At 43.2% G+C, this 17,436-nt stretch overlaps 1 protein-coding gene across 3 annotated transcripts in view; it reads left to right on the forward strand.

The window, feature by feature from the left end:
• slc16a4 (solute carrier family 16 member 4) overlaps positions 1–17,436 on the forward strand; it is a 114,397-nt gene that overhangs the window by 32,264 nt on the left and 64,697 nt on the right. For 2 of the 3 annotated variants that reach the window (XR_011955488.1, XM_072563964.1), the window contains exons 2-3: positions 8,410–8,553; positions 10,172–10,322. Coding sequence is in view for 2 of the 3 variants with exons in the window: in XM_072563964.1 (XP_072420065.1) it covers positions 10,218–10,322 (105 nt within the window). In the remaining variant the exon portion in view is untranslated. The remainder of the gene's footprint in view (positions 1–8,409; positions 8,554–10,171; positions 10,323–17,436) is intronic. The other variant, XM_072563965.1, reaches the window with a different exon arrangement.

Raw genomic sequence — 17,436 nt, forward strand, 5'->3', positions numbered from 1 at the left:
AGTAGTCAGATGCATGGCAGATGCAGTTTAATGTGGATAAATGTATGGTTATTCACTTTGGTGGCAAGAACGGGAAGACAGATTACTACCTAAATAGAATCAATTTAGGTAAAGGGGCAGTACAGAGAGATCTGGGTGTTCTTGTACACCAGTCAATGAAGGTAAGCATGCAGGTACAGCAGGTAGTGAAGAAGGCGAATAGCATACTGGCCTTCATAACAAGAGGGATTGAGTATAGAAGCAAAGAGGTTCTTCTGCAGCTGTACAGGGCCCTGGTGAGACCACACCTGGAGTACTGTGTGTAGTTCTGGTCTCCAAATTTGAGAAAAGACATTCTGGCTATTGAGGGAATTCAGCGTAGGTTCACGAGGTCAATCCCTGGAATGGCGGGACTACCTTATGCTGAAAGACTGGAGAGACTGGGCTTGTAACCCTTGAGTTTAGAAGACTGAGAGGGGATCTGATTGAGACATATAAGATTATTAAAGGATTGGACACTCTGGAGGCAGGAAACATGTTTCTGCTGATGGGTGAGTGCTAAACCAGAGGACACAGCTTAAAAATACGGGGTAGACCATTTAGGACAGAGATGAGGAGAAACTTCTTCACCCAGAGAGTGGTGGCTGTGTGGAATGCTCTGCCCCAGAGGGCAGTGGAGGCTCAGTCTCTGGATTAATTTAAGAAAGAGTTGGATGGAGCTCTCAAGGATAGTGGAATCAAGGGTTATGGAGATAAGGCAGAAATAGGATACTGATTAAGGATGATCAGCCATGATCATATTGAATGGTGGTGCAGGCTCAAAGGGCAGAATGGCCTACTCCTGAACCTATTGTCTATTGTCTAGTAAATAATATTTCAAAGGAAACATTTGTGTGGGTATTGGAAAGGAACTAAGCAATGGAATTAATTGGATGCAACTATTAGAGTGAGCACAGGCATGATGGGCCAAATGGCCTCTTTCCATTCTGTACTCCTTGCATCATGTAATATTAAGGCTCCTTACTTTCTAGGAAACAGTTTTATTATCAGCAACTAAAATGGTTCCAGCATATTACACTGATTCCCAGTATTTCAGTTTAACTCTTAAATTCTGTTCTCATTCCTTCTATTATTACTCCAGAACCACAATTGATTTCCCTCCTCATCCTCTGCCTCATTATGTTTCACCTTCATCCCCACCAGCTAAAGCCTGGTGCCATCAGCAAACATACCTTCCCGAAATGTGGCTGAACTGGCCTCTGGGTCAGGGATGCTGCTCTCTACATACCCATTCCTACCTTCCACACGTGAAATACCATTGTAACAGGAAAGTGACAGTCACTGTCCTTCCTCCCCGCCCCAGTTTACAGCGCTCTCCCACGCTTTTTCCATCCCTTTGAGCTGGTTTAATCCAACTCCATGAGCACATCGGTTTCATCTTTTAGAAATCATTCCATTCCGGTGTAGTTCCCAAACATTAGGAGATAGCAGACACACCGTACTGTATAAGGGAGTAGGAAAGAAGAGAAATATTACAGAGGCCTGTCTTCAGTCGTGGCTGAAGTGCTTAACCATTCAAGGAACACTGAGAAAAATCATAATATGATTGGGTAGAGTCAAAGTGGATGTATGAAAGGGACATTGTATTTGACAAATCTTTTGGAGTTTATTTTAGAAAAAAGCAATTGTATGTCCTTCCTTCACTTTAATGCAATGAACTTCCTGCAGATAGTGTGGTCTGTTCCTCGCCAGGAAGAACATAGTCTGATTCTGTGATCATTTTGTGAAACACAATGTTCTGTCTGCAGTTGGTGACCCTGAGCTTCTGGATCATTTTAATTCTCCACTTTGGTTCTCACTCTGATCTCTCTACTGTCTGCCTCTGGCACAATTCCAGTGAAACCCAACATAACATTGAGGAACAACAGCTCAACTTTTGATTGTTTATCTTCACTTTGACTTGATGAATTTTACAATTTTGCACCATTACCTCCTGCTTTTCCTCCAGACAGCAGCCACTAGTGCTATTTCTGCTGTTCCTGCTTATACCTCCCATAGAACTATGAACATTATGATCCCTATTGATATTATTACTGGACGTATCAGCTCCTAGGTAGGACCCTGGCTTGATAGATCATATTTGATCTGTTTTAGTTTAGACTAAGAAAATAGTCTCTCAGTAAAGAAACTACAGCAACATAAATACAGTGCTGCAGATTTTGCTTTAATAATGGAACAGGTGTTTATTAAAAGAATTGGAGAAAATGTAGAATAACCAAACCAGCTACTTATAATGCAAGTTCAAAGATTTTCAAACACACAGTAAACGTATATTCCCAATTATCTGAAAACACTCCTATTAATTGAAAGGGAACAGAACAGCTTCTGTAGAGCATCCAAATGACCAGTCATACGTTACTTACACCAGAGTCCCTGTATCTAACACCTTGGTAGACTTAAGCCATCTGTGACTTCAACATCCAGTCTAAAACTGCAGGTAGCTTTTTCCTGGAGCTATTATAGATCTACTTCAATGTAATCAGCTTTAAGTACCTCTTCAGAGTTTTATCTCAGCAGTTGCAATCTGCTACAAACACTGTCTGTTCACTTTAGGGTAACCTAGGTCACTATATATCCTTCACGTTCTCATAAGCACTGCTCTATGTAGTTATCCTATTCCAAGGATTTCACAGAACTGCACCTGACACAAATTAAAATTTTAAATCCATTTAGATTATGGGTGTTTGCCTTTAAGCTTTCAGTCATGGTAGTCTATGGTAGAAAAAAAGGCCCTTCGAGCCTGTGCTAGCAAACAAGGGGCTAATCCCATTTCCCAACACTTGGCCTATAGGCATGTATATCTTGGCACCACAAATACGCATCGAAATGCTTCTTAAACATTGAGGGTTTCTGCCTGTAACCTCCTTTCAGGCAGTGAGTTCCAGATACCCAACACCCTCTGGGTGAAAAAAAGTCCTCACGTTCCCTTGAAGACACCTGTTTCATCCCTTAAATCTCAGCCCCCAAGACATTTATCCCTCCATTAAGGGGAAAGATTTCTTCCTCTCTCTCCTGTCCATGCCCCCCATAATTTATCCATCTCAGTCATGTTCCCCCTCAGCCTTTTCTGCTCCAAGGAAAACAACACCAGTTTGTGGGCGGCACAGTGGCACAGTGGTTAGCACTGCTGTCTCACAGCGCCAGAGACCCGGGTTCAATTCCCACCTCAGGCGACTGACTGTGTGGAGTTTGCACGTTCTCCCCGTGTCTGCGTGGGTTTCCTCTGGGTGCTCCAGTTTCCTCCCACAGTCCAAAGACCGTGCAGGTCAGGTGAATTGGCCATGCTAAATTGCCCGTAGTGTTAGGTAAGGGGTAAATGTAGGGGTATGGGTGAGTTGGTGTGGACTTGTTGGGCCAAAGGGCCTGTTTCCACACTGAAATGTAATCTAATCTAATCTAAGTATCTTGACCCTCTCCAGTGCTGTCCCATCTCCTCTATAATGTGGATTACAGAACTGCACACAATACTCTTACCCGTGGCTTAACCAATATTTTATTCAGTTCTTGCATAACCTTACTGCTCTTAAACTGTGCCACCACTAATAATAGCAACTATCCCCTATGCATTCTTGCCCACTTTATCTACCTGTCCCTTTACCTAAGGAGACCTGCATACATGCAGCCAAGGTGCTTCTGATCTTTGGTGCTTCCCATCCATGTGCTGCCCAAGTCCATCACCTCACACTTATCCAGGTTGAATTTAGCCCATCTGACCAGACGTTTATATCTCCTGTAATTTAAGACCAGCCTCCTCACCAATTTTCATATAATTTGTGAACTGGGTCCCAATGCTGTTAACAGGCTTCCAGTTACCCCATGACCATCACCCTCTGCTTCCTAGGCAAAAGTGAGGACTGCAGATGTTGAGGAAGGGCTTTTGCCCGAAATGTCGATTTTCCTGCTCCTCGGATGCTGCCTGACCTGCTATGCTTTTCTAACACCACTCTAATCTAGACCCTCTGCTTCCTGCCACTCAGCCAACTCTGGATCCAATTTTCCAAATATCCTTGGATCCCATGGGCTCTTACCTTCACTATCAATCTCCCATGTGGGACTCTGTCAGAAGCCTTCCTGAATTCCAGTAAATGACAATGAATGCATTGCTCTCATTTACACACCACGTCAGTCCTTTTGGGAAAATTCAATCAAGTTGCTCAGACAAGACATCTCCTTTGCCATTTTTGAGGCTCACTGATGATGTTACTGAGCATGGTGACGAAACGCCTGTGAACAAATCTACTAGCTCAGCGAGCAAACTTACCATCTGAAGACCTCTCCTTAATGCAACAAGGCTGAGTGTTCTTGATTAACCCCTGCCTCTTCAAATGCAGATTAAGTCTGTCCTTCAATTGCTTCCGAAAGTTACCCCATCACTGAGGTTAGATTGACTGGCCTGTAGTTTCTCGGTTTATTCTTTACTCCTTCGTGAATGACAGGAGCATATTATCTGTCTTCCAGTGTCTGACACCTCTCTTTGGTCAGAGAGGAATTGAACATTTTTATAAATACCTCTACAGTTTCCTTCCTTGCCTGACTCAACAACCTGGGACACATTTCATCCACTTTGGACATTTGCTTATTTTAAGCCTGACAGACCACTCAGAAGCTCAGCTGGCTATGCTAATTTCTTTATGTAAATCAGTCCTTTTCCCTGATTTCTATACCTGTTGTCCCTCTCAAGTGAACACTGATGCAAAGTATTCATGTAGGGCTCTACCTATGTACTCTGGCTCCATGCACAATTTACCATGTGGTCCTTAATGGGCCCTACTTTTCTTAGTTACCTTTTTACCCTAACATATTTGGAAAATATTGGTGGCCAGCATGGTTGGCTGGTTTGTGATACAGAGTGATGTCGACAGCACAAGTTAAACTCACACTGGTAGAGATTAATATGAAGTACTCTCCTCCTTTACCTTTATCTTGTAAAATAACAGAATTTCTTTAAATTTATCTGCCATTCTCCTTTCAAGACCTGCTTTGTTCTCCGAATTTCCTTTTTAAAATCCCCAGGCACATTCCATTCCCCACAAGGGTTTCTGCTGTTCTCAATTCCTGGTATCTTCCATAGGTCTCCCTGATTTCAGTTTGTCCAATCTTATAGATGCCTTGCTTTCCAGTGTTCACAAGACTTACTGGTCCCACTTTTTATCTTTAATGGAACATGTTGGCTCTGTACTCTCCCTATTTCCATAAGATCAGAATAAATAGCAACAGGAATAGGTTGTTCAGCCCCTCAATCCTGATCTGATTCAATAGGATCAGGGTTGATCAGGCATTCCCCATGTCTACTTTCCTGCCTTTTCCCAATATTCCAAGATTCTCGATCAATCGGGGAATCAATCTCAGTCTTAAATATAAACAAGGACTCTGCCCACACAGCTCTCTGTGCAAAAGAATTCCAAAGATGTACAATCCTCTGAGAGAAGAAATTGCTCTTCATCTCAATCATAAATCAGTGCCCCTTTAAGCTGAGGCTGTGCCTTCTAGTCCTAGACCCCCCCATGAGGGGAAACATCCTCTCAGCATTGACCCTGTCAAACCCCTTAAGAATCCTCTGCGTCTCAATGTGATCACGTCTCATTCTTCTAAACTCCATGGAGTAGAGTCCCAACCTGTTTATCCTTTGCTCATAAGACAATCCCTCCATACAGGGATCATTCCCGTAAATCTTCTCTGAACTGTCTCCAATGAAATGATATCTTTCCCGAAATATGGGGATGAGAGCTGCTCACTGTACTCCTGATTTGGTCTCCCCAGTACCTTGTACAGCTGCAGTAAGATTTCCCTACTCTTCACTCCAAATCCTTTGAAATAAGGGCCAACATTCTATTGGCCTTCCTGATTACCTGTTGTCCTTGTGTGTTAGCTCATAGAATCCCTACAGTGTGGCAATAGACCCTTCGGCCCAAGAGGTCCACATCTTTGGATTGTGGGAGGAAACCAGAATACCGGAGGAAACCCACGCAGACACTGGGAGAATATGCAAACTCCACACAGACAGTCGCCCGAGGCTGGAATCGAACCCAGGTCCCTGATGCTGTAAGGCAGCAGCGCTAACCACTGGGCCACCATGCCATTTTCTCTGTTTCATGCACAGGGGGGCAGCACAGTGGCACAGTGGTTAGCACTGCTGCCTTACAGCATCAAGGATCCAGGTTCAATTCCCGCCTCAGGCAACTGTCTGTGTGGAGTTTGCACGTTCTCCCTATGTCTGCGTGTGTTTCCTCTGGGTGCTCCGGTTTCCTCCCACAGTCCAAAGATGTGCTGGTTACGTGAATTGGCCATGCTAAATTACCCGTAGTGTTAGGTGCATTATCAGTGTCAGGGGTAATTGTAGAATTGGTCAGGGTGGGTTGCTGTTCGGAGGGTCGGTGTGGGCTTACTTGTTGCACCGAAGGGCCTGTTTCCAAACTGTAGGGAATGTAATCATATAAAAGTGGGCAGCACAGTAGCTTAGTGGTTAGCGCTGTTGCCTCACAGCACCAGGGTCCCAGGTTCGATTCCAGCCTCTGGCGACTGTCTGTGTGGAGTTTGCACATTCTCCCCATATCTGCCTGGGTTTCCTCCAGGTGCTCCGGTTTCCTCCCACAGTCCAAAGATGTGCAGATCAGGTGAATTGGCCATACTAAATTACCCATAGTGTTAGGTGCATTAGTCAGAGGGAGATGGGTCTGGCTAGGCTACTCTTCGGAGGGTCAGTGTGGACTGGTTGGACCGAAGGGCCTGTTTCTACACTGTAGGGAATCTAATCTAGTCAGGTACTTCCCATCCCTTTGTGTTGCAGTTTTTCTCCATTTAAATAATACACTGTTCTTTTGTTTTCCATTTCAAAATGAACAACTTCATATTTTCCCACATTATACTCTATTTGCCAACTTTTCCCACTTCCTTAACATTTCAATATCTCTCTGAAAAACTGTATCCCTCTCATAACCTACCAACCTTTCCTTTTTGGATGTATCCCACAGCTCTGACACAGATTTACCTGAAAGTATCTGCTTCCAGTCCATTCTGGCTAAATCATACCTGATCTTATTTAAATCGGCTTTCTCTCATTTCAGAACTTTTGATTTTAGGCCCATCCTTATCATTTTCCAGGACAATCTTGAATCTAATGGTGATATGATGGCTTTCTACAATATATCCCTCACACTGATACGTCAACTCCTTACCCAGCATCGTTACCTAAGTCCAGGATCACCCTCTGTCTAGTCGGGCATTCTACGTACTGGATTAAATTTGAAGAATTCTGCTCCTTCAAAATCTTTGACACTATGACTACCTGAGTTAATGTTGGGAAATTTGAAACCATCTCATTCAGCACCCTATTACTTTTACGCTTCCCTGAAACGTACCTCCATACCTGCTCCTCTTTTTCTCTTGCACTGTTAGGGGCCTATAGTACAGACCCAGCAATGTGATAGCTCCTTTTTAGTTTTTATGTTCTACTCCTATGGCTTAATTTGAGGAGCTTTCAACAGTGTCATCCCTCCTTATTGCTGTAATAGATTCCTGAATCAATATTGCAACATTTTATCTTCCTTCCCTGTCTCTCCGAAGATCCTATATCCTGGAATATTGAGCTGACAGTTCTTCCTCTCTCAATCATTTCTCAATACAATGACATCATACTCCAATGGTTTAATTTGTGGCCTTAACTCTTCTGCCTTGTTCATATGGCTCCTAGCTTAAATCAATACCACCCAACATTGCCAAGCTCCCCTGCGCCTTTATGACTCACTTGATATTTCTTCTAATTTTAACTATGCACCTCTCTCTGTTGTGTCTTCTCTCTCACCCTCATGTTAATTTAAACCCTCCTCAACAATTTAAAAATACAGAAGTCTCAAACAAACCCGGAGGTCCCATTATTTCCCTTTCTTTGTTGCAAAATAATCTAAAATAAATATGTCTGAGTGGTGCACAAAACCCATTCACACTAAAGCCAAGTTTCAAAATCACCATGGCTACAGAAATGCAAACAATTATTAACTTCAGACACACAGAAATCCACTGATTATTAACACACAAGCCAGAAGCCCAGCTTGCAATAAATAAGGTTAAAACACATTTATTTATGTGCATGTACATATGTAAAACCTGTTACACTTTTCATCATTCCCAGGTCCAAGGAACTGAAACATTAACTCTTTCCTCAGTCACTGCTGAGCTTCTCCAGCACATTCTGTATTTATTTTTGAATTTCCACTTTTTTCGGTTCATGTAAAGATTTTCTGAACCACACTCTGAACTGTCAAATCCATGGGGATTTGAAAATATTACCTATTTCTGCTGGGTCATAGGAAAAAAATCTACCACCCACTTATTTTCAAGGAATTAAAGTACTTTGTATTCACCGTGCTGCAGGTGCAAGGATCTGGGAATGGGACCTTCACTATTCTAAAGTTTGACTCCATCTGTCTTGGACAATGAAAAATAATGATTAGAAGAGCAAGCTATCGAGCAATTTTGATTGAACTCCAAGAATACCAAGCCTCGAGACTGCAGCAGGTGAGTGAACACTTAAAGGAACGTAAGGAACTTGGTGCTCAGAGCTAAGAGGCTTAATCTCAGTAAATCACAAGACCTCAGGCAAGGGGTTAACAGGCCACCCAGTGACCTCTTTCTAATAAGATGAATTTTGACATTGTAGTAATGCCAAAGTGCTGGGAAATGGCTGAAAGAGAAGCATTTGGTCATAGAACAAAAGGGCTGCATGGTGGCTCAGTGGTTAGCAATGCTGCCTCACAGCACCAGGGACCCAGTTCGATTCCTGCCTTGGGCAACTGTCTGTGTGGAGTTTGCACATTCTCACCGTGTCTGTGTGGGTTTCTTCTGGGTGCTCTGGTTTCCTCCCACAATCCGAAGATATACAGGTCAGGTGGATTGGCTAAATTGCTCACAGTGTTAGGTGCGTTAGTCAGGGATAAATGTAGGGTAGGGGAATGGGTCTGGGTGGATTACTGTTTGGAGAGTCGGTGTGAACTTGTTGGGCCAAAGGGCTTGTTTCCATACTGTAGAGAATCTAATTTTAAAAAAAAGAACTATGACCCTCCTAAAACACAAATAGAAATTCTCCCTCCTAGGGACTGAAACATCAGCTGTGTGTTTCCAGCAGAAACCCTTTCCTGTCTTCATTGGTCTTGGTTTAAATACAGCTGGCACAGGATGTGCTGGTTTCTGACAACATTTAAAACCTTAGCTCTTTGGAATGATTCCATTAAAGAGGATATAGATTAAGATTGCAAACCAACTATTAGCTCTGTACTGGGACTGGAGTGAAAAAATTATTATTGAAATATTGCCTTTTTGAAGAATGTAAGTCTTTAGTCATCCCGGTCCATTGTGGCCTTGGCCCCTTCTTCCCAAACCTCTTGTGTGTTTAGTAAGGTCTCACAGCAGTAGAACCCCTCTTCCCATCCCCACCATGTCCATCTTCTCCACTCCCCCCTTCTGTCCTCTGGCCATTTCCCCCCACCTCACCCAGATTTGTTAATCTGATTACCCTCAAGTGGAAAATTCCCAGTTGACTCCTAATTATATTCCTAAAATCAGAGTGGTGCTGGAAAAGCGCAACAGGTCAGGCAGCATCCGAGGAGCAGGAAAATCGATGTTTTGGGCAAAAGCCCTTCATCCTAATTGGCATTGACTTGTTGCATGGATTGGATTGGATTGGATAGGATTGGATTGGAAAAGGAATTGGCAGGACTGGATGAAGTTTTACTCATGATTAGTACAGTACCGTCACCTGGAGGGTCACCCTGTAGGTGCTGTCCCTGAGTGGGAGCCTTTACCAAAACTTAATTCACAACTTTTGGCACACTCTGATCCCATATTTTGACTGATATGCATTTGGGGAGCAGAGCTGATTCCTGATTGAGGAGTGATATTTTCACTGAATTGAAATCTGTGCATCAGAATCAAAAGGAACAACTCAAAGCAAAGTTAAAAATCACACAATCCCAGGTTATAGTCTGACAGGTTTATTTGGAAGCACTAGCTTTCAGAGCACTGCTCCTTCATCAGATGGTTGTGGAGTATAACCAGAACTCCAAGCAAAGTTGCCTGTGACTTTATAGAGGGGAGTTTGTGTAATTTTCAAACCATGATGTCTGTGAATATATGACAGGGTTCTGGAACAAGTGAAGCTGTTTCTGCATACCTGCTGACGGAAGATGGAAGAGGCCAGAAAGACAAAGTGTTGGAATCAGAAGGTGAAACAGTACGTGGACCCACCTGATGGAGGCTGGGGCTGGATGATCGTTCTCCATTTCTTCCTGGTAAGAAATTGAGTTTCCATCACACGTCCATTTCTGAGTTTTGAGGTTATGGAGGTTGGAGGTAAAAACAGGAGAGTGAGACTTACTTCACGGCTCAACCACTGAGTTGAATGGCCTCATTTAGTATTGTAATGCTTCTAGAATTCTATTGTCCAGATCCTCTTCAGGAAAGTCTCTAATAGACAACCCCCCTACTCCCTCAGACCTGCACAAAAGTTTCCAGCTATGTGTTAGGTAAAATCTTGGAGAGGGGTCTGATTTGGCTAATTACCCAAGAAAAGTTGGATGGATTAAGATTCTAAATTATGAGCAACCAGGCAACTCCCCAATGACTTTTTCTGTATTAAATCCTCCAGCCCCTACATCCCTTTCCTATCTCGATACTTCTCAAATTCTTCCATATATTAACATATATCTATATTTCTTCATAATTCTAATTGCACAGTTGGTAGATTTGCCTTCATCTACTTGCCCTGAGTTCTAACATTCCCTCCCTAACCTCTCCACCTCATTCCTCTTTTAAGTGCATTTTAAATTCTTTCCAATCAAACCTTTTGCACCTGCCCTAATATGGCTATACATCCTGGTATCAAATCTTGTTTGACAATTGCTCCTGTAGGAAAAGGCTTGGGACATTGCACTGAAGGTGCAATAGAAATGCAAGTTGTTGTTGAGTCAGAGAAGAAAAGCTGCAAACAGTAGATCAATCAGCTCCTGAAAGAGAGAAGTGTGTGTGTGTGATGAATGAACTGACAGTGTACAGTCAGTGTACCAGGAATTCATTTAGTAAAAAGCAGACATTTCCGATTTTGATAATAAAATTATGCAGATTCTGCAGAGTGACCTTATTCGAGACTCTCTGATTTTGCCCTCTCTGTTTTATAAATTGAGGATCTGAGTTATTAAAGATCAAACTATTGATAGATTTCCACTATCAGCAGAACTAATGTTCAACTTCAGCTCTTCAACTCTATTTCTTTTCAGCTAGTCTGTTTACCATTCAAAGGAGCTTCTTCAGGAAGGGCTTTTGCCCGAAACGTTGATTCTCCTGATCCTTTGATGCTGCCTGACCTGCTGTGCTTTTCCAGCAAGACATTTTTCAGCTCTGATCTCCAGCATCTGCAGTCCTCACTTTCTCCCTGTTTACCATTCAACACAAGAAGCAGTTACAAATTCCAAGTGGCAGGAGCAACACCCATAATATTGTGTTCCTCATTCTTTTGCCTGATGCAGGGAGCCTAGTGATGGGAGATAAGGAAATAGCAGGAGAACTTAACAAGTACTTTGCGTCAGTTTTCACAGTGGAAGACAGGAGTAATATCCCAAAAATTAAAGGGTGTCACCGGGCTGAGTTGAGTATGGTTGCCATTACGAAAGAGATAGTGCTAGAAAAGTTAAAAAGTCTTAAAATTGATAAATCTCCTGGCCCCGATGGGATACACCCTAGAGTTCTGAGAGAGGTTGCTGAGGAAATAGCAGAGGCATTGGTTGAGATCTTTCAAGAGTCACTGGAGTCAGGAAAGGTCCCGGACGATTGGAAGATGGCTGTAGTAACCCCCTTGTTCAAGAAAGGATCAAGGCAAAAGATGGAAAATTATAGGCCAATCAGCTTAACCTCGGTTGTTGGTAAAATTCTAGAATCCATCATTAAGGATGAGGTTTCTAAATTCTTGGAAGAGCAGAGTCTGATTAGAACAAGTCAACATGGATTTAGTAAAGGGAGGTCATGCCTGACAAACCTGTTGGAATTTTTTGAAGAGGTAACAAGTAGGTTAGACCAGGGGAACCCAGTGGATGTGGTCTATCTGGACTTTCAAAAGGCCTTTGATAAGGTGCCACACGGGAGACTGCTGAGCAAGGTGAGGGCCCATGGTGTTCGAGGTGAGCTGCTGGGATGGATTGAGGATTGGCTATCTAACAGAAGGCAGAGAGTTGGGATAAAAGGTTCTTTTTCAGAATGGCAGCCGGTGACGAGCGGTGTCCCGCAGGGTTCGGTGCTGGGGCCACAGCTGTTCGCATTATATATTAATGATTTGGATGAGGGAACCGGGGGCATTCTAGCGAAGTTTGCCGATGATACAAAGTTAGGTAGACAGGCAGGTAGTACTGAGGAAGTGGGGAGGCTACAGAAGGATCTAGACAGGTTGGGAGAGTGGTCCAGGAAATGGCTGATGGAATTTAACGTGAGCAAGTGCGAGGTCTTGCACTTTGGCAAAAAGAATATAGGAATGGACTACTTTCTAAATGGTGAGAAACTTAATAAAGCCAAAGCACAAAGGGATCTGGGAGTGCTAGTCGAGGATTCTCTAAAGGTAAACATGCAGGTTGAGTCTGTGATTAAGAAAGCGAATGCAATGTTGTCTCTTATCTCAAGAGGGTTGGAATATAAAAGCAGAGATGTACTACTAAGACTTTATAAAGCTCTGGTTAGGCCCCATTTGGAGTACTGTGTCCAGTTTTGGTCCCCACACCTCAGGAAGGACATACTGGCACTGGAACGTGTCCAGCGGAGATTCACACGGATGATCCCTGGAATGACAGGTCTAGCATATGAGGAACGGCTGAGGATACTGGGGTTGTATTCGTTGGAGTTTAGAAGATTAAGGGGAGATCTAATAGAGACGTACAAAATAATACATGGCTTTGAAAAGGTGGATGCTAGAAAATTGTTTCTGTTAGGCGAGGAGACTAGGACCCGTGGACACAGCCTTAGAATTAGAGGGGGTCATTTCAGAACGGAAATGCGGAGACATTTCTTCAGCCAGAGAGTGGTGGGCCTGTGGAATTCATTGCCACGGAGTGCAGTGGAAGCCGGGACGCTAAATGTCTTCAAGGCCGAGATTGATAGGTTCTTGTTGTCTAGAGGAATTAAGGGCTACGGGGAGAATGCTGGCAAGTGGAGCTGAAATGCGCATCAGCCATGATTGAATGGCGGAGTGGACTCGATGGGCCGAATGGCCTTACTTCCACTCCTATGTCTTATGGTCTTATGGTCTTATGGCAGTCGGTAGTGAGCACACCTCTCCGGGTCCTCAGGGGTTGATTGCTGGAAGGAGATTACAACACACAGATTAACATTCCAGCACAGTGCTGAGGGTTTGCCATGGATATTAGAGATTCCTTTGACACATTTGGAGAAAGATATAGACATATTCCGGGTGGCCTGGACAATAAACCACCTTCAGCAACAACACAAAGAAAAAAATTGGCTGTTGATTTATCCATTTGCTCTTTGTAGAACACCAATACACTCTGAATAGTCATTCCTTTCCAAAACCTGCAATCATGTTGTAAACTGCTTTGTAATTAGCCAGCAATGTAACCATTTCCACTTTATATTTTTAAAAAATCTTCAAAGAGAGTAAATATCTCAAATTTAACTGGACTAATAACCAATGGGGTAAAAACAATGACTGCAGATGCTGGAAGCCAGATTCTGGATTAGTGGTGCTGGAAGAGCACAGCAGTTCAGGCAGCATCCAAGGAGCAGCGAAATCGACGTTTCGGGCAAAAGCCCTTCATCAGGAATAAAGGCAGTGAGCCTGAAGCGTGGAGAGATAAGCTAGAGGAGGGTGGGGGTGGGGAGAGAGTAGCATAGAGTACAATGGGTGAATGGGGGAGGGGACCCAATGGGAGAGAGTTATCGATGGTAGGGTCAAGATGGCAGACAGCAGACTGATGAAGGAGTGGGGAGGGGAGGGAGCTGGGGGGTGGTGGGTGCAGGGACCAGGTTGGGGGGAGGGAGTGAGATAGTGGGGGAGAGTGAGTGCAGGGTCAGAAGGTGCAGGTAGTTTCAGCAACAGCCAAACATTGTTGGGGATGAAGTGGGGGAATCCTGAGGAAGATGCCATCAGAGGGGGTTTTAGACCATGACCAGGGGAGCAGCCCAATGTACGTGTACATGTTGTGTGGCATAAAGATTTCTTGCTGTGAGTTTGGTATAGACTTTAAGTCTTGGCAGTGCAGGGAGTTAGTAAATGTGTAAATACACTCTGTCTGTCCACTCCCTCATTGTTTATGTGTACTATCAACACAATGCACTGCAGTAATTCACCAAGACTCCTCAGACAGCACTTTGCAAACCCATAACCATCCAGAAGGACATGGGCAGCAGGTACATGGAAACACCCCCTTCAAGTTCCCCTCCAAGCCACTCATCATCCTGACTTGGAAATATATCCCTGTTCGTTCGCTGTCACTGGGTCACAATCCTGGAATTCCCTCCCTAAGGGCATTGTGGGTTTCTCTACAGCACACAGACTGCAGCGCTTCAAGAAGACAGCTCATTCCCAACTTCTCAAAAGGCAACTAGGGACAGGCAATAAATGTTGGCCCAGCTAGCAACACTCACATTCCATAAGCGAATAAATGAATTGTCCCTCCACCACCAACACTCAGTAGCAACTGTGTGTATCATCTACAAGGTGTAATACAGCAATTCACCAGAAGTCCTTCAACAGGACTTTCCAAACCCATGATCACTTCCATCTAGAAGGGTAAGGGCAGCAGATACATGGGAACATGAGCCCCTGCAAACTGCCCACAAAGTCCCACCCATCCTGAAATAGAATTATATTGCTGGTCCTTCAGATTTTCAAGTCAAAATCTTGCATCTCCCTCTCTGAAAGCACTGAGTATCCTTAAATCACATGGACAGCAGTAACTCACCACCACCTTTGAGGGGCAATTAGGGATGGACAATAAATGGTGGCTCAGTCAGTGACACCCACATTCCCTGAACTAACAAAAATCTCTCTACATCTCAAAAAAGTCCATGCAATATTGAAGTTGTGAAGCCCTGCCCCAAGACCAGGTCAATATTCGACTGGTACTGGACTCATTGTTCCAAGTCAGTCAGTTACGTTGAGAACCAACATTATTAGTCATCCAGTGCGTGAGTTCTGCTCATTTGGATAGTGGGTATATTTTAATACTATCTACAAGATAGCTGTTTAAATTTCCAGAGCCAATCCAAGTTGTCTTCTCTATTGTCTTCAATGAACTCCTGACCTATTTGCAAAGTTGGATTCAAATTACTGAACACTGGACAATACCATGGGCTGCTGTCTATCTGGCTGGTTCTCAATGCTCACATTTTGAAATTACCATGATCAGGTTCATAGTCCATACTGCAAACCGCTGATGTTTACCGCTGAGTCTGTGACTTGTCACTGTTTTTGCTGTCTTTTAAGTTTGTCTGAAATCTGTTTGCTGGTTGGCAATCACTGTGAACAGAGGCGAGTGTGTTTCTCATTGAGGGATTGACCCTGAGAGCCAAGTACTTATTACCTGAACGCTACACTGACAACCATACTCTCCCTCCACCCCCCCATCCACCTCCACCCCCCACCCCCACACACAATTGGCACTCCTTTAGAGAATAAAATCCTCCTCTTCTTTATCTTAAATGGGCAACTTTAGGCTTTGAGATGATGCCCTATGGTATAAGACTCTTCCACAAGGGGAAACAGCCTTTCTGCATCTATCCTGTCAAGTCCCTGAAGAATTTTACATTTCAATAAGGTCACCTCTCATTCTTCTCACTCTCCAAATGTTAAATTCAACATTGTTAAGGTCACTGTTCCCTAGGGATCCTTTATTCTGAGATCACTTATTAAACATGCCTCATTTTGCGTTAACAACACCGTGGATATTGAGAGCAGTTTTGGTTTCCTTATCTGAAGGAGGATGTTCTGGTGATGGAGGGAGTGCAGTGAAAGTTTCCTAGAATGGTTTCTAGGATGACAGGTCTGATGTATGGAGAGAGACTGAATTTTTAGGAGTTTAGATGAACCAATCTAAAGGGGGATCTTATTAAAATAACATGCTAAATTCTGACTGAGGGAAAATGTTTCTCTTTTCTATCCTAAAACTGCAACCCCTAATTTTTAAACAGTTCCCCTTTCTGTACTGGCCCACAAGAGGAAACATCCTTACCACAGTCACCTTATCGAGACCATTTGGGATCTTATACATTTCAATCAGTCACCCCTCACTCTTCTAAACTTCAGTTGAAACAAGCCTGCTCTGTCCAACCTTTCCTCATGAGACAACCCTCTCATTCCAGGTATTAGTCTCATAAACCTCTTCTGAACCACTGGCAATCCATTTACATCCTTCCTTAAATAAGGAAAACAAACCTGCACATAGTAAGCGAGATGTGGTCTTTCCTATACTCTGTATAAATGATGCATTACCTCTTCACTTTATGTTCAATTTGAATTGTGCAGTACCTGCTAATTACCTTGTTGTAACTAAAGCACCAGAAATTCTAATCCCTTTTACAGCTTGGAATTCAGCTTCATTCTCCATTTAGACAATACTCTGCTTTTTTTATTCTTCCTCTTGACGTGAATGATTTCACATTTTTCTACAAAATACTCCATTTCCCATATTTTTGCTCTTCACTAGACCCATCGATGTTCGTCTGAATCTCATTCTGTTCTCTCACAAAGTATTACCCAGCCTGTCTTTGTGTCAGCTGCAGATTTAGCGACCATTGCTTTATACCCCTTGTCAAAGTCATTGATATCAATTGTAAAAGAAAGAGTTGAGGCCTCAACAAAGACCCCTGCAAGACATGTCTTGTCACATCTTGCCAACTGAGATAAAGACCATTCATGATTCTCTGTTTTCAGGCAGCCAGCCATCTTCTATCTGTGTTAATATGCTACTCTTAACACCACGAGCCCCTACCTGACATTGTAACTGACACATTATTAAATGCCTTCTGGAAATCTAAGTTGAGTACATCGACTGGTTCCCAGTATCTATTACTCCTTTAAAGTACTCAAGTCAATTGATTATACATGATTTCACACAACAATGATGACTCCTCACAATTACTTTGAGTTTTTCTAAGTGCCCAGTTATAAACTCCTTCAATGATTTGATTTTAACATCTTCCCCATATTAGTTAAACCGAGTAGTAGATAGTTTCTTGTTTTCTGCCCCTCTCCCCTGTGGATAAAGGAGTTGTAATTGCACTTTCCAGGCTGATGCAACCTTTCCGGAATCAGTGAACTTTGGAACATTAACACTAAGGCATCGAGTGTCTTATCAGCAAACTAGTAGGATGTGGGGAGCAGGAAGACACGTGGGTTAATAGAATATT

The sequence above is a fragment of the Chiloscyllium punctatum genome, chromosome 45 (genome assembly GCF_047496795.1).
Source record: "Chiloscyllium punctatum isolate Juve2018m chromosome 45, sChiPun1.3, whole genome shotgun sequence".
Classification (NCBI taxonomy): domain Eukaryota; kingdom Metazoa; phylum Chordata; class Chondrichthyes; order Orectolobiformes; family Hemiscylliidae; genus Chiloscyllium; species Chiloscyllium punctatum.